A 25041-nucleotide genomic window follows, 5' to 3' on the forward strand; every position below is an offset into this window, starting at 1 on the left:
ACTGTTAAATGTTTTGCTTGTATATAATTTAAGACTTAAGCCATGTGCACCATTCCAAATTCTGCTATTGTTTTACAGCACCCAGTTCCACCAATTACTGTGTCTTATGTTTGTGACATTATTTAGGCTGTATGTATAACAGGTAACTGTTTGTTTTGGTCATTTTTAGTAACTTGCTGTTATAAAGTTGCTAAAATCGATTTAGTTTAAGCACCATATATTATGACCGTATATATTATGAACATATGAGTATAGGGATATAATACAGTGTGTTTGTGTACTACTAAGTACTAAAAAAAATATGACATGTAATACTTAAGCAAGCAAACGACCCATTTTGAGTAGTGGTATGGCATTTTTATACAAAGACACTTTCTCCAGGAAAAGGATTTTACAGTGAGACCTTGGTTAAATTGAAATGTGAGTAAAAAAGATTAGTATTAAACTTTCGAAAGAATGTCTTGTATTGTTTATTGCCCTTGCAAGTAAAGCAGTTTTCATATTGTTGGTCCCAATTCACAAATCTTTAACTCGTGTTGTTGGCTATTCATGAAACTGTAATGTATTTATTTATTTTTTAATATCAGTCTAGAACATCCATCGTTTAAAAAACACAATTAATAAAGTAACTCCTGGGTTAAATGCTATGTGAGTGGGCTGCATTGTTTCATGTACAACATCACCAACGTTAGCTCGCAGTGAGTTGTTTATCTTTTTTGAGCCAGTAGGGCCTTCGTTCCAGATGACTCTCCACCCTATTTTGATCCCGTTAGTGAGTACAGGAACTGAGTGATAGTAGAAACGAGCGATCGGGCTGGGTGTGTTTCCTCATTTAAACAGAGACACTCAAGTGACAATGAAGAAAATGACAGCAACCTCCTGATAACTGCAACACACACTCATAGTGAATCTGTCACAGTACCTGGATAGGCAGCTATGGACGCAAATGACAACAAGGTAAACGGGATTAAAACACGGGACTGGGTTTTCTGCAGTGTTTTGTAGTAGGCCCTGAATGGAAAATCCGGAGTTACTTTTTATTTTATTTTTTTATATAAAGGAATCATACAGCTGTATTGTCAGATAATTTTAGCTTTTTGCTATATCATATACATTTGCTTAAACCTTTTAAAGCAAAAAAGAACATTAAATGCACTCATGAAGACTGACATAATTTATGTTTTTGTGTTTATAAAATTATACTGTGTATACAGTATGCGCTGTTGCACTGTTGTACTTTGAGATTGGTTTCGTGGAAACTTGTTGTCCTCGTGAAAGTATTAATGTGTAAAACGGATATATTGAATTGTCGGTTTTGTTTTGCTTTGACACGTAGTGAGCAAACACTGTCATTGCTGGCAACATCTATTGGTTAGCTAGTAACAGAATCTAAGCAGTAATACTCAACAATACAGTCAGATCAAAATGTAAGTAAGCAGGCACTTATTTGCACGCACTTGACCAGGGGAAATGTAACGCATCTTGTGATTAATTATTAATATATTTGTCTGTAGATAGTGTTTTTTGTGGAGGCTTCTCGAAGCTAATTGTAATGGCAAAGTTTTGACATGTACAAAGTTCCACCGGGACAGGGGCAACCTCTCAGTCTGAGTGCTACACTGTACAAATGTGGGAATAGCGAGATGGGATGGGGGTTGCTGGTGTTTAATATTTTAGCTGTTTGTCTTGAACAAGATATTAATTTTCATTATTGAACTTACTTTTTTCAAATCACAGTGGGTGCATTTTTTTAACTGCCTCAGTTAGATTTGTCTGATGTCATTATATCGTAATCCGCAAGACATGTTATTGGGCCATATTTTCAAAGCTTTACCTCAGTCTCCAACTAAGACCTATTGTTTGAATGGAGACATATTCGCGTACGTGTTGTAAAACGAGAAACAAATACATTGAGAGTGAGAGAACTTGGATGATATTATTTTGTTTTTCGATTTCAGTTTTGTAAAATGAACGAATATTTAAATATCTTTAAAAAAACAAAACAAAACAAACAAAACAAAAAACCAATTGTGAGGACCTGTGTAAAGGATTGTCATTACATTGTTTGCTGTGAAATGGATACGGCATTGATCGCATTCCTCTAAAGAGAGTCGACATTTTACTACTAGTGGTGTAGACTTTCAATAGGTTGTTCCTGACTTGAATATTGAGGCATTTTAAGGACTGTTGTAGAATATATAAATTTCTTTCTTTTAATGTGTTGTTTATTATGCCTGTAGCTTAGTAAGGTAGACAGTTTTTTATGTGTTATTTCAATTGGTCTGTTAGCTTAAAAAGGATACATCACACATTTTAAACAACCATTTTGTTAATTAAATATTTATATAGTAAAATAAGTAATTTGTAAGAAATCTTCTTTTTAGGTTTACTCATGATGAGAGCCATACTTAGCATTCCTGTGTAAGGTATACATTAGATGTACAGTATATGAAGTATACTTTATACAGTATAAAGTATACTTTAAAATTAACTAATACAAGTTATTAATGCTAAAATAAGAAAATGTACCAGACACCAGACCGTCAGTATGGCAGCAGCTTCATCGTAAATCTGATAGATGCTACAACCCCCCCCCCCCGAAAAACCTTTAAATGAGGGTAAGAATAAAATAGGGTCTGTTATAGAGAGAATGCTGAGGACATTATTGGGTTATAAATATTTGTAACCCAGTATTCCACTGTCAGTGGTCGAAAGTTAAAAGTCTATGCTGATCGTGATTTGCCTCCAGATTTTGTGTTAAAACCTGTGTGCAGCAAGCATTTGCATATGTACAGTGTTGATTGTTCTCTTAATTTAAAGTGCATGTCTCTTTAAGCATCTACTGTACATTGAAAAACAAACCCTCTTTAATGCATTGTATATCCAAATACAAAAAAAAAGATGCAAATGCAACCACTCCGCTCTTATTAGTGTCAGCTCTTGTCTCCCTGCATCTGCTGATGACCTCAGAGCCAAATTTACTGAAGACAATTGTTTGCTTTTAGTTGTGGTTGTTGCTGTCTTTTTTTTTCTTTTTTCAATTCAAGTCTAAACAATTGGAGGTTTAACGGTGACTGAATGGATAACAAGATAATAAGCATCGCCTGAAGCAGCTCTGCCAAAAAACAGCCAGTGATCCTTAGCGTTTTCATTTTAAAGAAATCTGGAAGCAATAACAAACAAGAACAAGGAATCTTACTGCTAATTTGACCCCTTCTAAAATGTTGGCATGAGGTGTCAAGCGTTTACTTGTTCAGTTAGGTGCCAAAACCCACTCCCAGTTCAGAGTTCTGTATTGCTTTGGTCTACACAATAAGATTTCGGCATTTTTATATACAATACAGTATATACAATACAGCTTTTTGTTTTCTAATTCAGTGACTTTTTGAACACTCAGAAACAAACTTTTCTTGTTGTAGAAAGCCTAATTTAATCATATGGTTAGAGATGATGGAATCTAGCTGTATAGTCGTTAGTCTGCTGTAAACTTTCATGTTGCTTCGTTTTGCTTGAGTTGTTACGGTGGCTTCTTCTGGATATCTAAAAAAAACAATTAAAAAAAAAAAAAAAAAGATGTTGAGATCACAAGATAATTTGTCTCAGGATCTTTAGAAAATGGAAGTAACCATGTCTGTTTTCTGAAGATCGTGGGATAAATAATGGAATGGTTTTCTTGTGATCTTTTTGTTTTTGATGGCCTCAACGAGGCATTGGCCGTTACACACACACTAGACGTGATGCAATAAGTGAATACTGTGTGGGCAGCAATGCAACAAAATTAGTAGAACCTGTACATTAAATAAGTATCTTCACACCACAGGTGACACTGGAGCGACGCAAAATAAATAGAATTGAATCTGATATTTTTTTTTATTATTATTTTTTTAATAATTTATTTGCGCGACAACTAGGGAATTAAGCAACCAGAGAACAGCTTCAATGCAAGTGGTCCACTAGGCTGAAGCAGTATCCAAAATGACTACAAAACTCCAGGAAATGGGGACAATGGCTATCAAAGTACAGGATGTGGTTCACCTGGAGACCTGATTTATTTGGTTTAAGTGGCTCAAAATGCAATTATTAAAAGATACTATGTACAGAGTATAATAAGGATGTAACAAAACTGGAACAAGTCACAATTTGCAAACCCATCCGCTGTACCTTTTCAGTAAGAAATGCCTAGTGAAAGCTGTACAGTCTGGTGGCTTTTATGCTGATTCATGTAATGTAGCCTTCAGTTAGTTTATGTAATTCTCTCTTTAGTCACCTACATGTTTCTGTTTGGTGTGCTCAGTTTTGAAGGCCAGGGAGTGTCTTCTAAGAAAATAGTAAGAAACTTCCTCTAGTAATTAGTAGTTCAGGTAAATCAACTCAAACTCCACGTGAAGAACAAACCAGAAGACCTGGGGCCTCATTTTGGCTTCTATTTTTAACTTCATTATCATTCAGTAGTAATATAATTGTATTGTATTCGCCATTGTAAAACTTGAACTTTGAGTTTATGGTTGTAACAATTAAGCTATCAATATTTACACACAGCAGAGAGGAGGAAAAATGTTAAACACCAATATGTTGACTAGTGTTTTAGGTTATTTTTTTTTCTATTGAACTCCAAAGTGAAATGAGTGTACTATACTGTGAGTGACACGCTGCCTACAAGTGAAGGGATCTTGTTACTTAAACCCCTTTTGAATGACTCTACTGTGTTTGCAGGGGGTGACAGGGTATTAGTGAAAGCAGCTTTATTGTAAACAGCTAAAATAAATAAAAGGGATTTTTTTTTTTTTTCCCCCACCCCAAGTTGGCTCTTCAACAGTACAGTGTGCTGCCTTGTGGGCTTACTGCTCAAGTGTGCTGATGCTTTCACTCTGTACACCAAAGGGCCATAAATTGAATTCATCTCTGTGCTTTGCCAATCTCTGGAAAGCAATCCAAAGGCATTATTCTTCTCCTAATGCACAGCAAGAGGCTCACTGTTATGGAGTTATGGGTTTGGTCCCTGTTCTCTGTGAGTGGGTGACTTGGAAAGTATAACATCCTAGGCTGCCAAGTGTGCAGCTGACTGCAGATCAAGAGCAGGGACTGTTTGCTTGGGATTGAAGCTATTTTAACCCATTCTTTATTTTCCAAGCAAGATGAGGAACCACTTCCCTTCCTGTCTACTGTGTTGGGATTATAGCGCCTGAATAATATTATAAACCATTTCTTAATACCAGTTTTCTTACTAACTGCACAGTATTATAGATAGCAAGTCTGAAAATATGTACGAGGGGTGCAGTTGTGAGGTGTTCAATGTTTATGTAACTTTTCTGCCACTGTACTTGCCTGGGGACTTCACTAAATATTCAGGTATAACTGAATACATTTCCAAATTCTTCTAATTTATAATTAAAGCACTTCTCTGCCAGAAAACAACCTTGTCCATTCTGGGCAATTCAGCTTCACTGAAGGAGGTGTGGTTAATATTCAGGTTTACTGCTGTTCAAGCTACTGTCTATAACGCAGAGTTTTTGCTTCTGGAAAACCAAATGTAAAATCTGTGCCTTCAAAGGATGATCAAGGACAGGAATGTAGTTTGTAAGGTAAATTGATTTTAGTTTTAAAAACATATTTTCAAAGAGTTTACTCCAGTCTTTAACTGCTATTTTTTTTTTTTTTAAAGGTAAAACACCTGCAAATTTTACAAAACTAGAACCAAACAACCAAGTCATAAATTAGCAATAGTTCACTTCAGCACTCTCAAGGTGTTTACATGACTTCTTACCTAAAGTAGGGTTCACTACTGAGCAATCTTTTGTGACACACTATTTTTAGTTAAGACCTGAAATAGTCGGGCTGGCTTAGTGTAAATCTGCCATGAAATCTATTATAGAGAGCTATTATAGAAGTGAATGCCATTCATTAGACCTGAAACAGCTTGGCATTTTAATCCTTTCACCTGTCATACGCTACAGGTTATACAAATGCGAAAAACTCCTGTGCGCTGATAAGATAATTCAGTATTTATAGCAAGCAGAAGTCTGTTGTTTGTATATTGTTGTTAGTTCAAGTTTTTTTTTTTTCCTGGTTGATGATGGATATCTGTTACAATACATTCATTGTTCATATTTCCTTGAATATATAAAAAACAAAGACATACAGTACGTCACCTATGACTTACCCTAAGATTACATTTTATTATGACCTCCATAGCTGCTTGTATTGTAGACCACCAAGTGGTTCTTGAATGAATACATGTAATGTATAGTTGATGTGAACAAATACTCCCCTATCTTGTTTAAAGCACACATTGTGCCGTTACACTATTCAGTAGCATTAGCGTATTCAAGTTGTTCACTGCCTTTTCTACTGAACCCCTTAGGGTGGCAAGCTCTCTGCTGAAGTAGAACCGTTTATTCCTCAGAAGAAGGGCTCTGAAGCAGTTTTTGTCTCAATGAGTCTTCCGAATGGCAGTGGAGATGGGGGCAGTGCCAGCGGAGTGGAGCCCACTCCCATCCCTAGTTACCTGATCACGTGCTACCCATTTGTACAGGAAAATCAACCCAACAGGTGAGCATTCTCATACATTCACTGTTCAAATGTCAATTAAGCAGCATTTAAAACAAATAAAAATCAAGACAGCAAAATGTCCACGTTCAAATGAACCCACAGTACTGTGTTGTCTGTTCTGGATTTACTTGAACATTGAATAAAAATACCAATTAAAAAAATATGCACATGTTAATACTGAACTGTTTTTTCTCCCCTGTAATACAAGGGAATTTAACTTAGAGTAGTTGTCTGAATGATGGCCTTGCTCAAGTATAAGAGGGTGTTGCTAATTGATTAGCACACACCCCTCCTGAAAGCAGTGCAATCATGTTTTTAAAGGAAATGTAGCCCTGGCATGTCATAAAGAAAAACAAAGACAAAAACATATATACAGTCCAGATTGTACACAAGCACTACCCTGATCTTCCACTAAACCCTGTTTATGTAAGGTCTCTGGATTTACTAATTTCTGTTTCTTTGTAGGCAGTTACCCTTGTATAACAGTGACGTCAGATGGCAGCAGCCCAACCTGAACACAGCTGGCCCATACCTTGCGTATCCTATCCTGTCATCACCACAGCCCCCTGTTCCAAATGACTATGCCTACTACCAGATTATGCCTGCACCCTGCACTCCAATGATGGGATTTTATCAGCCCTTCTCCACTCCGTATGGAGCCCCTGTTCAGACAGCCGGAGTGGTCAGTGTCTCCAGTGAGTGTGCTGATCGACCTGTGCAGCCTGGGCAGCTCTTCCAAGCTGCAAACCAGAGGGGGCGAGGGATCACAAGGTCGCCACTGGTGTCAAAGGTAAGCACCAAGCTATTCCTGTTAGTTTTACTGTACCCTGCTGTAACAGGTGTTTTTTGAGGATCAGTCCATGTAGACTGTGCGAAAATACAGGTTTCATACAGTGGCTCCAATTGGGACGGGGTGGGGCGGGGCAGGGCTGGGGAGGGGCAACCCCCACCTCCAAGCCTTAATTTAAATTTAATACAACAAATACATTACAAAAGAAATACATTGAGAATAGTGTTTACTGTCAGCAGCAATACAATAACCACGATACCAACTAAACAAGTTAAAATGAAACAACTTGAAGCAGTTTGATTACTTTCAGCAGCTTTATTTAAAATATCACATCTGAACCATGAGAAGAAGACTTTCACGTATGAACACAATGTAAACAAGTTACTGAACAAACAGCGCGAACAAGATTAGCACATACTGCAGATAGGCTAACTAGATATATTTAATTACTATACAATTTATTTTAATATATTCTATTATTTAATATATACACATTTTATTTTATTTATTTTGCTAATAAATGTTAGTACCTAACGGTAGCTTAAATTACTAAAACTTACACAAACACGCACTTGCATCCCAAAAAAAAAAAAAAAGTTAGCTGTTGTTTTATTATTTACATGTTTTACAAACAGTTCACAAACCTTGTTTGCTTTTCTGTAAGAGGTCCCGAACTGAAGAGCAGTTCCGTGTAAGTAGAAGCTTTTTTATTAGCAATTGGAAATGCCCACAAAACGACCATGCTGTGAAGTAGTATTATAATTAAATTAATTATAGATCGGGCTATCAGGGTTAAATAAACACCAGTAGCATTCTGTTTATTAATCTGCTAATATGTAGTTTATAGTACTGGGGTGATTAATTCACTACAGGGAAAATAAAGTAGTGTAATGTGATATTTGTTTAATGATTGCTTCGTTTCTGTGGGTATTGAACTGTTGTGTAGCTGAAGGACTAAAATACAGGTAAACACTCGTGAAATACCCCAGGCCCTTCATGTATTTAAAAACTACCACCGATATCAGTGTGAGTAACCTCCCAAGATTACTAGGAGTATAATTTGCTGCTGTCCCTTTAACAAAGCACGCAGTTGTGAAATACAGTACACAGAGCTGTAACTTTTGACCTTTATAATTGTCGGATCATGAATAAATTGTTGGCTGTGGATATTGCTTGTGGATAGGTAACTGGATCAGATAAGTGCACTGCTTTGTGTTAAATATGTGTGTGTGTTGTATTTGGGGTTCTGTTATTCGCTTATGAGGTGGTGTTGTATAGCTGCTTTGTTGATTTATAAAACGTGTGTAAGGATTTGGGTTTTTCATTCTGTTGGTAGATGTAAGATTACATTCATAATACTGTATTGAAATTAGGGTTCATCCCATGCTACCTTCTGATATTTTAATGTGCATTTACAAACAATACTCCTGATGTTCATATTTATTATATACTAGGTTCCACAGCAAATACGAACCCAAAGACTGCCTATGAGAAATATTGCTGTTCAAAAGGAGATCAGTGCTTCATGTCCTGACAACAGATCAAAGATAGTGCTTTTGGTGGACGCTGCACAGCAGACAGGTAACCTATATATACAAGGAATGCCTACCACAACATACATATTAATTGACCTGCTATTTAACAGCATTGCCATAAGAAAAAGTTGGGTTCTTGTGGAATCTTATTGAGCATTCTGGGTTCAGACATCATGTGTTTTAAATGTTAGACTGCTTAGTCGTGTGAGGAAACATTTTTGGAATCTAGCAATTCCTGTTTTAGTGTACGGCACGCTGGTTAACACTTCTGCTATGTATCCTGTTATTAGATTTCCCTGGTGAAATAGCCAATAAGTCCCTCTCGGAGCGGACTAGTCCTTTGCTATGGAAAACCAAAGCAAGACGAAGGAGAGCGTCACACCCGGCAGCAGAGTCTTCCAGCGAGCACGGGGCCAGCGAGGCAGACATTGACAGTGACAGCGGCTACTGCAGTCCCAAACACAGCCACAATCAGGCCACTGGCATGGGCACCAGGACCTCAGATCCCCCTAATAATTCAGTTGTATGTTTTACCACATTTTAAAGTTTTATTAGATGTAACTCATTATGACCATTTAAATCTCTTGTTTTTCAATTAGATCTCCAAAGTAAACTTCTATTGCCTCCTATTTTGCGTTAGCAATGTTGTCCCTACCTTCCTTCTGTTGTACAGTTCTTTGCTTGTTTTGTAGATTTTTTTTTTTTTAAACAAAGCTTTGTGTATTCATAGTATTTTTTCAATTCATGTGCTGTAGGTCACATGATCTGACTGAGTAATCATGAACTTAATTCAACCCTGCATACCAGGAAGGGATTAGGTGTATTTTAATAAGTCAACATAGCTGCAGAAAAATAAAATGAGGAGGCAAAGAGATTCATTGAAATAAAAGCTGTAAGTGGGTTGTTGTGTCTTTTGTAGGTTATTATAATGGCTCCGATCTATTGTGGATGCTATTGAACTGATGCTGACTTTGCCCGTATATAACATAACATATTCTTATCTTTTTCCAGGTAGCTGAATCAGCAGGAACACAAGGTAGTTCAGCCTTTTGTGCATAAGCTCTGTTGTTTTAATACCTGATTTGGTCGTCATACTTGACTTCACTGATTCTTGTTTCCTTTCATAGCTGCTAGCTGGGTAAACCTAGCCTCTCAGGCCACTCAGAAAACATGGATGGACAGAAATTCACAATTTCTTAGGGGTGGAAAACCAGCAGAGCACAGAAATTATGCCCAGGTAAATAGAGAGGCAATGGAAAACAAATTAGAAATTGTGGTGGAACCCACTAGATTGAAAAATATATTGTATATATTGTATATCTACGATAGAACAGTATTTCAGAAAGGTGGAAACAAGACCTCCATAAGTTACTCAAAGAAAAGATATCATCCCAATAAAAAGCAGGTGATTTAAAAAAAAATTTATACAGCAATTTGTCATGCAGTAATGGTGAGAATACCGTATAGGTGTAGCGGCTGATCTTGCAGAATCATACAAGCATTTCACTGTGAACTACAGTAGGTGAAGCATTGTGCACTGAAACCTGTGCAACACTGATATACTACCCCATCTTACTTCTCCAATAATCAGCCTTTTCATAAGCAAGTATTACAAGAATAATTAGTAAGCATGATCTAACAAAAAATACAATAGAGAATGGATACCAAAATTGTAAGAGATTACATACAGGGAGCATGTATAAAGAGAATGCGCTGTGCCTGACTTGCAGGTTGGATACAGAGGCAGAGGGCAGAGCATTTTGTCCGAGAGAAGCCTGCAAAGGAGATCGCCAGACTGGAAACCATTGAATATTAGCCAGTTAACTGTTGCACAGCAAACCACAAAGCCCTTGTATTTTGAGGTATGGTTACATTGATTGAAGTGTTTAAGATTACAAACTTAATCACCTTTCTAAGTACTCTGATAATATATAACTAAAGAAAATAGTTTTATACAGACAATTAAGAAATAGTCCATTATGTGTGTGTGTGTGTGTGTGTGTATATATATATATATATATATATATATATATATATATATATATATATATATATATATATATATATATATATATACATATATATACTGTATATATTTAAAGCTGATTAAATATACTTGTATATATTTAAAGCTGATTAAATATACTTATATATATGCTTGATCTCTGTGAGCTACTGCTTGTTAATGCAATTTGTTATAATGTGTGATTTCCTTCCCAGGATGAAGATGAATTTCCAGACTTGGTTCCTGCAGCTGCTGTTTCAATGATTAAGACTGAACCAATGCAGCCAAAACTTCCCACGAACCTTGTAAGCAATGCCATGGTATACCTTGTCTTTGATTTGTTTCATATACAGATAAATTGCTGAGCTGATCTTATTGCTATAGTGTAACTACTGTAAAAAAAAGCACATGCACAATCACCTACAGCTTGCAGTGATGCAGAAGTAAAATACCAGTTAGAGAAATACATTTTATTTTAATACTACCCAATACAATGCATCACATTGCATCTGGTGGTTTGTAAAAAAGTGCGATTTTAAAAATATTTAATGATGATTTTAAATAGTGTATGTTTTTTTTTTTTTAAGCTGGATAATTTGCCTGAGAACTCTCCAATGAACATAGTGCAGACTCCAATTCCAATTACCACTTCTGTGCCTAAACGAGCGAAAAGTCAGAGGAAGAAAGCATTGGCTGCAGCTCTGGCCACTGCCCAGGAATATTCAGAGATAAGCATGGAACAAAAGAAACTTCAGGTCAGCTTTTGCAGATTGTATTACGATTGTCGCTAATCAGTAAAGTAATAACAAATCTCTCAGAATCGCATTTGTGCAGTTCGTCAGTAGGGAGGTTTATACTTAGTGGGCGAATGCCATGCTATGTGGGCTGCAATTTGAACACTACTCATGTATTGTAGTTACTATAGACAAATTCATGGACAGTGGCAACATCAGTACATTTTAGGAACAATTAATACTCAAGGAAAAAACAGACAACTGAGCAACAGAGCATGTCCTCTTGAGGTTTGAAGCTATGTACTGATTAGTCATGTGACAAACATTTTTGGAATCTTAAAATGCATGTTACAATCAACACACTGGTAATTTTAATACTTCTGCTGTGTGTCCTAGTATTACAATATTGCCACCTCATAATTCTGTGTTCTGTTGATTGTTTTCTGCAGGAAGCCCTGACAAAAGCTGCTGGGAAGAAGAGTAAAACCCCAGTGCAGCTGGATCTGGGAGACATGCTGGCTGCTCTGGAGAAACAGCAGATGGCAATGAAGGCCCGCCAGCTCACCAACACCAAGCCCCTGTCCTACACAGGTACTGCCCTGTGCTGTGTTACAGTAGCTAGGCTTGCAATTGTAATCTAGTGGCATGTGTGACTAGCAGCCACCAGATATGTTTGCTACTGTGAAGCTTGCCATCCATCATTCTAGTGCTTTCATTTGAGAATACAATTTGCTGATTTTGAGAGGGACCCTGAATGCATGGATTAACAATACTACTGGAAAATCTGTGTTTTTTAAAAATAGCTAAAAATCTAATGTAAAAAGTTACCCAATTCCAGCAAGGCCCAAAACAGCTTATACATTTACCAAATTGTTTCTTAGTCTAATGGAATATAAGAGGTCTTTAGACCCTTTTTATTAGAGAAGTGAAGCACCAATTTTAAAAATGTGGGATTTTTAATGGTTCAATGGCACTTGTATTTGAAGCAAATTCCTGAAAATTCCTTGAGGTCTGTGATTTTATTTTCTGTTCTAGTTGGCACTGCAGCCCCCTTCCATAACAAGGATTCCAGCAGCAAGAAGATGATGCTGAAAAGCCAGCCCTATACTGGGCCTCATAATGTGCTGGACTCTACTGCCCCCAGGCTTAAAAGAGGAAAGGAAAGGGAGGTTCCCAAGGTGAAGAGGCCAACAGCACTTAAGAAGGTTAGAAATTGACAATACTGCACTTTAGCAACATTATAATGTTGATACATGGGGTCAGATTCAGTGTCTTTATGCCTAAGTGCAGTTTGCACCATTTCTTGGTTAAAAGGAAAAGTATTACTTAAAGTGATGACTAAAACACATATGCAATTTTTTTTACCCTAGATTATTCTGAAAGAAAGAGAAGTAAAGAAAGGCAAATACTCTCTTGACCACAGTCTTGTGGAACCAGAAGATCAGGGGGACCTACAGTTACATTTTACTGATGACCAGTCCAGGGAAGCTGGGTCTCAGGAAGGTTTGTAAATCTGCAGTGCCTTCTCATACCTGCGTGCCCTTTTACTGCTGTGTGTGTGTTACATTAACATAATTTGCTTACCCTGTGTTTCTTTTACAGTGCAGCTATATTAGTTTCTTCATGGTATTCAGTGTCTGCTATAATGGTTTAAACACAAAATGTATTTTCATTCCCATGTATCACAAGTGTTTTTATTCAAATACATGTATATAAACTGTTTTTCAGAAATGGGTCTTAGCATTCCCAGCGATGCCTCTCTTTCCCCTGCAAGCCAGAACTCGCCGTACAGCATCACTCCTGTCTCTCAAGGATCCCCTGCTAGTTCTGGAATAGGAAGTCCAATGGCAACATCAGCCATCACGAAAATACACAGCAGGAGATTCAGAGAGTAGGTGCTTTGAAAGATACTGAAAACAAATCAGAAAAAAATGCAACCAGAAGTTAATTGCTATCTGTAGTTTTCAATCCTGAAATAAAATTTTTGGTCTGTACACCCTGCATTATAGACACAAGAACCAAGAATTTGAATTGCTCTATTTTTAGTTTAGTTTAATGGGAGCTTCTGTAAAGATCCATAATACCCTAGTACAAGGCTACCCATGGGTTAACCATGTTGCAAAACAATTCTTTGCTTTTCAAATTCTTAACCCGCCCAGATAACACATTGGCCCAAATGAAATATATTCAGGATCTGAAATGTCTGCTGTAAATCCTAACAGGCTCTTTTAAGGAACGACTATACAATAAATGATTGTACAGTGTATGGTACAAGTGGCTTATAGATTGCTTGCTTCTCAATGCATTGTATGCTTCTCTTTACAAACAGGCTTTTGTTGTCAGAATTGTCCAATATAAGCACTTTGCTCCAGCCTACCCGAATCTGTCAAACCTTACAGATCATGAATTCTAACAACCCTTTAGAGACAATAAAACTCTTGTTTTGGTGCAGGTCATTCCTAAAGAAATATCTATGCATTGTGGTATTTAAGTTTCATAACCCGACAACACTGCTAGCAGAACAAATCAGTTGGTTATTAGTTGTGTCATATATATATATATATATATATATATATACACACACACACACACATACAGTGCCTTGCAAAAGTATTCAGACCCCTGACCAATTCTCTCATATTACTGAATTACAAATGGTACATTGAAATTTCGTTCTGTTTGATATTTTATTTTTAAACACTGAAACTCAGAATCAATTATTGTAAGGTGACATTGGTTTTATGTTGGGAAATGTTTTTAAGAAAAATAAAAAACTGAAATATCTTGCTTGCATAAGTATTCAACCCCTGTGCTGTGGAAGCTTACAGTTTGCACCGATGAAAGAAATTACCCTAACGAGGACCGAATTAGCTTACCATTGGCCTCCACCTGTGAACCATTAAAGTTGCTGTCACATTTTCTGGATAAAAACCCCACTGTTGAAGGATCATTGGTAAGGCTGTGAATCTGAAGGAAAATGAAGACCAAAGAGCATTCTACAGAAGTTAGAGATACAGTAATACAAATGCATAGATTAGGGAAAGGGTACAAAATAATATCCAAGTGTTTGGACATCCCAGTGAGCACAGTTGGATCAATAATCAGGAAGTGGAAGCTGCATCACACCACCCAGGCACTGCCAAGAAAAGGCCATCCCTCAAAACTCAGCGCTCAAACAAGAAGGAGACTTGTGAGAGAAGCCAGAGAGAGGCCAACAATCACTTTGAAGGAGCTACAGAGTTCAGTGGCTGGGAGTGGAGTAATGGTGCACCAGTCAACCATATCAAGAGCTCTGCATAACACTGGCCTGTATGGGAGGGTGGCAAGAAAGAAGCTGTTACTCAAAAAGTACCATCTGAAAGCACTTCTGGAGTTTGTCAGAAAGCATGAGAGTGACCCAGCTGCGATGTGTGAAAATAGGTAGAGCTTTTTGGCCAAAACTCAAAGCGCTATGTGTGGCGCAAAACTAACACTGCCCATGCCTCGAGACACACCATCCCTACAGTGAAGTATGGTGGTGGCACCATCATGCTGTGGGGATGCTTCTCATCAGTAGGGACTGGGCATCTTGTTACAATTGAAGGAAGAATGGATGGAGCAAAGTACATGAAAATACTGCGAGAGTCTGCTTCAGTCTGCTAAAAAACTGAAGCTTGGGAGGAAATTCACCTTTCAGCAGGACAATGATCCCAAGCACAAGGCCAAAGCAACATTGGAGTGGCTCAAGAACAAAAAGGTGAATGTCCTACAGTGGCCTGTTCAAAGTCCTGATCTCAATCCCATTGAGAATCCGTGGCACTATTTGAAAATTGCGGTCCACAAGCGTCATCCAACCAACCTGAACAACCTGGAGCAAATCTGCCAAGAAGAATGGGCCAAAATCACTCTGACACTGTGCAAAGCTGGTACATACTTACCCAAAAGCTTTAAAGCTGTTATTGCAGCGAAAGGTGGCTCTACTAAATATTAATGTGTGGGGGTTGAATACTTATGCAAGCAAGATATTTCAGTTTTTTATTTTTCTTAAAAATATTTCCCAACATAAAACCAATGTCACCTTACAATAATTGATTTAGAGTTTAAGTGTTTTAAAATAAAATATTGAACAGAACAAATTTCAATGTACCATTTGTAATTCAGTAATATGAGAGAATTGGTCAGGGGTCTGAATACTTTTGCAAGGCACTGTGTGTATGTGTGTGTATATGTGTGTGTTATATAAAAACCACAACTGTGCTGTTACTCATGTAGTACATGTATTAACAGAAATATTTACCACAGGATATATATATATATAGATGGATGGATGGATGGATGGATGGAGAGAGAGATTTTTTTTATAGTTGCATAAAGTTTAGTTTATCTGCAAAGCTGAGATTCAGGCTACTTGGTGTGTGAAGTGACATCTCTTATAATTGGAGCCACCCCACGTATTGTTAACTTAATTAAGTAAATAAAAAAATAGAAATAATGAAGGTTGAAATTGGGAACTACTTTTAAACATTAAGTGGTGTTGTTTAACTTTAGAATTGTATATTCTATGGACAGGATTTGCTTGTTTTGTTAAGTGATTTTTCTCTGTATTTGAATTGTGTTTGAATGACTTAGGTATTGCAACCAGGTTCTGAGCAAGGAGATTGACGAGAGCGTGACCGTCCTGCTGCAGGAACTTGTGCGCTTCCAGGAGCGTGTGTACCAGAAGGACCCTGCGAAGGCCAAAGCCAAGAGAAGGCTGGTCATGGGCCTGCGTGAAGTGACCAAGCACATGAGACTCAACAAGATCAAGTGCGTCATCATCTCCCCAAACTGTGAAAAGATCCAGTCGAAAGGTAAGAACAAGCTCGTAGAAATGCAGTGAGAATTGAAAACTAATTGCATACAATTATACTGAAAGCATATGCAATTACATAGTGATTACATACAATTGTAGTATATTGAAATGTAGTGTAATATTGAAATCTAAAGATATATTCTAATAATATACAATTAATGAGTAATTAATGTGATGTTAACTGCCTAGTTTTATTAATGATCTGTTCACAGAAATATTAGAAACAACAAAATCAGATTGTTCTATTACTTACAGGTAGGGGGCAGCAAAAAAATTTCTAAAAGGGTATTCATGTATTTATTGTAAACCTTGTTAACCAGCCACCATATCAGATATAGCCTTGTTAAATTGTTTCATGAAGTGTAGTTTCCCTTTAATGTCTGCTTTTTGTTGCCATATAGATCTACAGACTAACCCTCTCCCCCCCCCCCCTGCTAAGGTGGACTGGATGAAGCACTGTACAATGTCATAGCTATGGCCAGGGAGCAGGAGATTCCTTTTGTCTTCGCACTGGGGCGCAAAGCATTGGGGCGCTGTGTCAACAAACTGGTTCCTGTTAGTGTTGTGGGAATCTTCAACTTCAGTGGAGCAGAGGTAGGAATTGAGAGCACTGTCATAGAGAAACACAAATGTGTCAGTGACAGTGTACGTCGGGGTGCACACTGATGAAGGGCTTCAAACCTTTAATATGTTCTATAAAAGGGATTACAAGTGTATTGTATGTGGTTCACCTAATTGCACCTTTTGACCACAACATTTTTAACATGAAAAGCTTAACTTTAACATTACTTTGAGAAACAAAAGCAGCTTTACAACCATTTGATTATCAAGTGATGTTGATTTTTGTATTTAGTTTATAGTATATCCTTAAAGAGGGTACTATACTTAATGTATATACCCTTCGGTCACAGTTTTTTATTAAAATGTTTATGTGAACTCTATGGAGTTCGAGAAGTTGCCCTGCCAAAACTTTGAAATATATATATATTACAAAATAGATGCATAGATAGGAAACAACGTGGTACTGTTATATACTGATAGGGAAATACTAATGTAATCTCGATTATTTCCCAGTGCCTGTTTAATAAACTGGTGTCACTAACGGAGGAAGCTAGAAAGGCATACAAAGACATGGTTTCAGCTATGGAGCAGGAGCAGGCTGAGGAAGCGCTGAAGAATGTGAAGAAGGCCCCCCACCACATGGGTCATTCGCGGAACCCGTCTGCAGCTAGTGCCATCTCCTTCTGCAGTGTCATTTCAGAGCCCATCTCCGAAGTCAATGAGAAAGAATACGGTAACATTTCAAATCCCAAAGATGGATTGTTTACTCCAGAATGTAGATTCTATTTTATAACCAGTGTTGACGCATTTTGATAATCTGGGTTGCGTGTACAAGAAGAGTTGAACAGAGATTAAAAGATGGACTAGGAATTCAAGTGTGTTTTTCATTCTTGTGTTTCATTCAGAACTCCCTGTTTTTAATACTTTCTTGTTTCTTGTTATTTATAGAAACAAACTGGAGAAACATGGTTGAGACCTCTGATGGACTAGAAGCATCAGAGACCAAGAAGGAGGAATCAGCCAGCAGGACTGCTGTACCAGAGAAATCTGTTAACACAATAGCTGATAAAGGCAGCGAGGCAGCTCCTACTTCACCTGTCAAAGCCGCCAGCATCGCCCCTGCTACCTCGGCTGCCCAGCCTCCAAAAACTGCTGCAGTGAGTGGTTCTGAAAAGGATGAAGGGAAACCAGACGACACCCTGGAATGGGCTTCCCAGCAGAGCACTGAGACTGGGTCCCTTGATGGGAGCTGTCGGGACCTGCTTAATTCCTCCATCATAAGCACAACCAGTACCCTGGTACCAGGCATGCTGGAGGAGGACGAGGATGAAGACGAGGAAGAGGAGGAGGACTATAACCACAAGCCTATATCTGTGGAGGTGCCACTCACTAGCAGGATTGAGTCCTGGGTGACTGAGGCCCAGAAGACATTGGAAAACCTGCAGCTTGGCAAAAACCAGGACAGCATGGAGGAAGACGATGGTGGACATAGCGAGGAGGAAGAACTAGAAGCGTCCGAGCAAGCAGAGCCCGTTCTAGAACATAAAGAGCAGCAGCTCAAACCCAAGATCATAACCTGTTGACTAAAACCAGCAGCTCCACAGAAGGGGCACTTTGTTTTCTAATTCTGTACTGTGATCCAAGCCTCACATCAGTAATCTCAGGAAACTTGAAAACCATTCATAGGGATAACTTGTAAAGTGTTTCGAGATCTTTAACATGTTTATATTATCTCCAAAATTTTGCAATTTTTAAAAGGACTTTCAGTATTATTTACTCCACAGTTTCTTTAATTTTGGGATATTTTAAAATAACTGCAACTAAATGTAAGCAACATCGGTTAATTACTAGAACATTTGGATCGGTGCGTTAGCCTGTAGTTTTGAATTGATTTGCATTATTTCTGAATAGTTCTTGTGTTCAAGACCTTAATAGACAATATTATAATAATATATATATATATATATATATATATATATATATATATATATATATATATTATATATATATCAATGTGCTAATTAATAATGGCATTTTGAATGCTAGTAATTCAGCTTTTGGGAAAAAAATTGAAGGTTATGCACTTTTATGTGAGTTTGAAACTTTGGTTTGTAGTCTTGGTTAGAGATACTGTTTGTATATTAACACACGCAGTGGGAACAATCTTCTTTTGTATATATATTTTGTTCCCATTAATTTAACATAAAGTAGTACTAGACTAAAGCCTTAGACATCGCAAAACAGGATTTAACATTTTATTGCATTTCATCTCGCAATCACATTCTAATATATAACACAATATATTTTTCTCAGGATTATTATTTTTTTTTTGTTAACTTGTAATACTGGTGAAAGGTAATGTTTTGTGGATTTTGTTTGAGTAGGCAGAATATTTGAGGTAAATTCAAACGTAAGTATGAGATATGCATATGAAGCCTTCTGATTTTTTTTTAAAGAGAGTTCCACTAAATATGTTTAAATTAATGTTTTTGGTCTAAGAAAGTGTGACCAGGGGCACTGCATTGTTTTTTCAGGTTGAACTCCTTCGGTATGGTAAATATTCTACAATAACTATGTACATACAGGAATATGCATAATTTGTTCCCTATAGTTCTACATTTCCAAGCAAAAAGTATTCCTCATACACATATTTGTTTGTACAGGCTGAGACTCCTGGATAAGATAAGATTGCATCTGTAGTTTCTATATGTTGGATATCAACACAGGCCATGCATACAAAGTTTTTTGATTGGCTTCCATTTTTCTTTTAGAAAACCTCTAATGAAACTGTTTTTCTAGGAAGTAAAATGCCTTCTAAAAATATAACTGCATACAGTTTTATAAAAAAAAAAAATTAAAAAAAGAATAATTCTTACAACCCTTACATGCTATAATTGTCTTGCTTTAAGAAAACCCCATTGGATTATGTTTTCAGAATAGTTTTTTTGTCTGTAATGCTACTAATACCCCACCCTATCAGGTCCATGTTACACTGGTCCCAATTAAAACACATTTGTTTGCTCTTTAGTACCGTGCAACATTTTAAATATGTCTGTCGGTGTCCCCCAGCAATGTATTTCAGTGTTGATGAATAACTTATTCTTTTCTTGTTTCTGTTGTACTTAATCTGCTTTTCAATATCCAGGTATAAAGAGGATGTAAATTGCTTTCAGATAGTATTTACTTGTATTAAGATGTCATTTGTTTACATAATAAAAAGTGAAGTAAATGTACTATGTTTGTGATCACAGACATTTTTAAGGTAAAGCAGGTGATGCATCTGTTTTTTAGTTTTCAACAAATTTACCTTTTAGTCAGTTTTAGTCAGTCAATATAAGATATTAGTTCATGTTTTTCATTCTACAAATCCTGTTCCTTTAGGCAATTACTGGTTTCTAACGATGTCTGTTTCTCTATTGCTATTTATTTTCATAACAATAAGATATATTTGCAATTGTTAATTCATTTACAGTATTCCATTTGTACCATGTTAAATTGTTTAAAAACTATTTAAATATTGGGAGGTTGGGTATTCTGTCTTTTGGAAATTGCATATGTGAGTTTTATATATGTTTGTACTTCAATGTCTGGAAAATTAAGCTGTCACACAAACCAATTTGAAATTCTGTTACAATTTCCAGTAATTTGATAACTGGATGTGTAATCCCCACACACATTATAATGGAAAATACTGTTTATGCTCAATGGAGGTCTTGTCAGATTAATAGTATTAGTTTCCTGTACTGAGTAATAATAGCAACTGCGTCTTTTGCACTGTGTAAATACTAGTGAATTTCATCCTGTCAACTAATAAAACGTGAACATTGTTGTATGAATTTCCCTTTTAAGGTCTAGTCCTCTTTCAAAGACATGCCAGCTCTTGGAGCTTCTCATATTTACCTGTAACCCAATTTGACTATCCTGGCTGGTTAATACTATTATTAAAACGGTTTGGTTAAACACATTTTCAAGACCAAATGTGTGAATCACTTTCTGAATATCAACGTGCTACCTTTTATAATTGCTGTCAAGCTAATTGCTTCCTTTCACCTATAAAAGCAATGATGTTGCCAAACAGCCTAGTCCTGGATATAATGGCCCAACCTAGGAGGTAGCAGCATAGAGGTTGGCCTGTAGAGGTTGCTGCCATGATATGAGGCTAGCTAGCTCTATCTGGTCATTTATGAGGGTGGTGTTTACATGTATCTATAAAATAACATTGCCCTTGTTTACAAAGTTTTGCATGTCTTGCACATACATTGCTACTGCATAGGAAAATAGGCAATTTTTATTCCTTTGCATGTTCACCATAGATACAGTATGTTTGCAAATGCACAGTGAGTGGTTTCAAATAACTCATGTAAGCTCTGTTAAGTCATAGAGGAAGAAGCGTGATATATATATATATATATATATATTTTTTAAAATGCTGTCTTTGTTATACAGATTTCACACACATGACCTGTGTAAGACGCACCTTTTTTTCTTAGTGCTTTTATTTTCCCTTTATCATTTAAAATGCTATAAGGATATCTGAAGGTTTAACACTGACTGCAGAGTGTGGTCTTAAGGGAGGATAGAATACCCTTAATTCAGAATCCTACTGAAATTAATTGCATGGCTGCGTTTGATCTGTCTCTCAGGGAACTGACAAGATGAGCTCTTGGTCTGTACGGCTGACACTCCCATTAAACAGCCTTTGATCTTTTAGCAGAGCATTTTCATTCTGCATGTTCTACAGTATATACTGGGGTTTGACTGATCAGGTGGCATGCCAAACAGCATCATTGTCTGATACTTGCAGTTGTGTGTTATCACAGGTTCCACTCCAATTCTGTCTCTTGAAAATGATTGTAAAAAAGAATAAACAGGACATCTTCCAGGTTTGTTAGCTGGGTCATCGAATCGCAGCAATTATTGTTCTTTTAATTAAAAAGTGTTAATCATGAAAAGCTAATTGAGTTTCCAAGAGTGTCTTGGGCACGCCAACTAGACAGCAGCAGCATCATTTAGAGTTTTCATAATTTACAAACAAGTATGAGGTTAAAACTTACATAACTGTCCCACTGTACAGCCCACTATAAAAATTAATGTTGCCATGGCGCCCACACACTGACACTAAACGTTTTCTGGTGACAGCACTATTGTGTTGATGATTCATTATGGTTGGGAAGCAAAAACCCAAACTTAATATCAGAAGTCTTTTCTTAGGGGAGTAAAAAAACAGTAGTGATTTTCTCTAATATCCAAGTACTGTTAGATAGCTTCAAATGCATCTTTCAGTTGTGAGAAACTCACATGTATGCCATCATCTGCACCTGCATTGATCCTATTGAGGTTCTACTTTTTTGCATGTAGTAACCATTTCCTGTTTTTCTTGAATTTTATTTCCTATTTTAATTTTTTTGGTTATCATTTTATTTAGTTCCATTTGCAGTTTTAACGCAAACTAAAGCATCAGCTAGAATCCTTGAACCCTGTAGACAACTCCGATAGCCTTACTGGTAGGGTCATATTCTAAACTGGAAGCTGTATATTTATTTATCTCCAGCCACTATGACTTGACAGAGAAAAGGTGATGCACAGACCATTGAATTCAATCAGAACTGTAGCATTTCTACAGCTTTGGCAGTGCTATACTTGTGGGTCAGACTGTTATCTGGGTGGAAAGGTCAAGACTGGGTATCAGATTCACCTTATATGGCTTAATATTGCCATCACAAACTATTGTCTAAACATAAAAAAATAGACTTGGTGGAAAAACTCGATTTACCCACAGACTTCAGCTTTCAGAAAATTGTTTTCAGTTGGTAATAGGACTCAACGAGAGCTTATATAAAGAAAATGAAATTGTGGGTTATCACATTTTTTCCAGGACACCTCTCAATGGATTATTAATATAGAGCGGCACAGTACATTTCAGCCACACTGAAACAGCATATTGGTATGTTATATAAAGTATTTGTCACTAAAGTCTGTTCCAGCTGCTGTGACTATATCATATCAGTGGCTTACACATTAAGAGGAAGCTCAAACAGGAACCTAACCTACATCTTCTTAATAAAAACAAGATTTCTAAATTAGTTTTAAACAAAGAACACTTTCAAGATGATAAATAAACACTGTAAACTGTGTTCCTGTTTCCATGGTTCAAAATTAGCCTATCAGTCTTTATTATGTGAAGAGAGGCAGTGTTGTATATTAATGTATTTTCTCTGGTTTCTAAAATAAACTATAATTGAATTACATTTTCACGTAGGAAATTAATTAAAAGGTTGTTGTGTTTCTCTAGGAATAGTAATGCGTGTGACCACTGCTGCTTTTAGGGTGAATGATAGTAATCCATCAGGCAGGGGCTTTACCCTGTGGTGATTTCTATTTCAGAACTGGGATGGGTATTGACAGGTTTATAGTGCATGTTAATAATCTTCTGTATTTGATATTCTAAAAAGAACACAGTGTTATTATACTGAACGCTGTAGTTTCATACAAGGTAAAAACAGGAAATACAGTATGTAAACCATGCCATGATTCTTACAAACAGCAGAGGGCGATACAAGTGTTTCATCTTGCTTTTCTTCCCAAGTTGTTTACAATGACCTTCCATAACCTGCTGCTGATTCAGGTAGTTACAGCGGTGTACCCACTTTTGGAACTGTCTGAGAAAGCCAGAGGAACTTGTTTTTAACAAAGTGAACATGCTGTATATAATTGACCACTAGGGGTGTGCACCAGTAATTTTCCCCCCGCTAAAACCATGGGTTAAACAATAAGGCTAAAACTGTAAACTTTTATTTTTGTTTTTTTGTGAAATGGTTCCAACAAGTGGTTGAAGTTAAGTGCTATCATACAGTTACATGCAGTGTTACAGATATTGTATCAGAAGCTTTGACCTATTGTACTCTAATGCCATTGTTTGAGAATGAGGCATCAGGGTCTCATTTGCACTGACAAAACTGACTCCATGCGATTCCAATAGCTTGTGATTAAACTAATACTATTTTATTTAAAATGTGATATGCAAAAACATCATGCTCACGTAGGAGTCCTGATGCTGATGAAATAGCAAACCTAATATAATATACATGCTTCATTAAAACCACATTATGCAACAGCTGGAGCAGGCAAACATCTTTCAAGCTGGGTTAGAAAATGTTACATGACTCTTGGGGTAATGATTTAAATGACTGTGCATATGCAAGAGTTCTCCTATAAAAGAAATAGTCAAAATGTATACCTTTTGAAAATGCAAGGGAGCATCAGAATGTAGTTCATGGTGACCTACATTTATATGAGTTCTGGCCTGTGGTTGGTTAAGCTAATGAACTGCTACTGAACTTATCTGAAAGGTTTCATGCAAATTCTGTATCAGTGATTATGTTCTGGCTCCAGTCCTATAAATGGCTCTGCAAAACAACAGGGGTTTGAATATTCTGTCTTGCCTGGAGACATTTAGGCTTCTCAGGGACAGGGGCATAAGAAATCAGCTGGAATGGTTTTAGCTGTGTAAGTCATAAGATCTGCCACTGAGCTGTCACAAGACAATGTTAGCAGTGATATATAGCAGGGAATCATATCTCTTGCAAGCAATGTTCAAGCTTGGCTGACCAAGATTAATGTTGTAAAATTGACATTAATACTTAATACAAACTCAAGGGGGTGTAAGAGTCTGTCTTGACTTCCATGACCTGTGGTTTTATTGCTCCCAAGCTTGGCTCATATTCAGCACATTAAGGTCCAGCACCCAGCAAAACATACCATCTTCATACATTTCTTACAGTCATCAGAAAATAACATTTGGTTTCGCCATGATAACGTACAATCTGAATGCAGTATATACAGCACACCTATATATTATGCTTGCCCACACATACTGCACACCCACGTACACACTCCTAAAGACAATCTTGCTATGAGAGGTAAAAGCTACAAATGAAATGTTGTACATTCGGGAACCGACAGGACGACACTGATCTGAAGTGATGAGTTTGCAAGCAGTTTAAATTACATACTGGTCCTATGTTCTTCTGGGAAGG

General features: G+C 37.0%; 1 protein-coding gene across 1 annotated transcript; it reads left to right on the forward strand.

Moving 5' to 3' along the window:
- The first annotated feature begins 759 nt into the window (after positions 1-759).
- On the forward strand, positions 760-18926 carry LOC121294863 (selenocysteine insertion sequence-binding protein 2-like). The gene is made up of 18 exons (XM_041219008.1): positions 760-957; positions 6362-6549; positions 7015-7339; positions 8794-8920; positions 9165-9397; positions 9886-9910; positions 10002-10111; positions 10605-10736; positions 11095-11184; positions 11467-11634; positions 12063-12204; positions 12649-12818; positions 12984-13116; positions 13342-13504; positions 16222-16442; positions 16884-17038; positions 17519-17738; positions 17954-18926. Exons 1-18 carry the CDS (start codon positions 937-939, stop codon positions 18586-18588), a joined length of 3258 nt encoding a protein of 1085 aa, XP_041074942.1. The 5' UTR covers positions 760-936; the 3' UTR covers positions 18589-18926.
- The last annotated feature ends 6115 nt before the right edge of the window (positions 18927-25041 follow it).

This window comes from Polyodon spathula, chromosome 19 (genome assembly GCF_017654505.1).
Source record: "Polyodon spathula isolate WHYD16114869_AA chromosome 19, ASM1765450v1, whole genome shotgun sequence".
NCBI classification, from domain to species: domain Eukaryota; kingdom Metazoa; phylum Chordata; class Actinopteri; order Acipenseriformes; family Polyodontidae; genus Polyodon; species Polyodon spathula.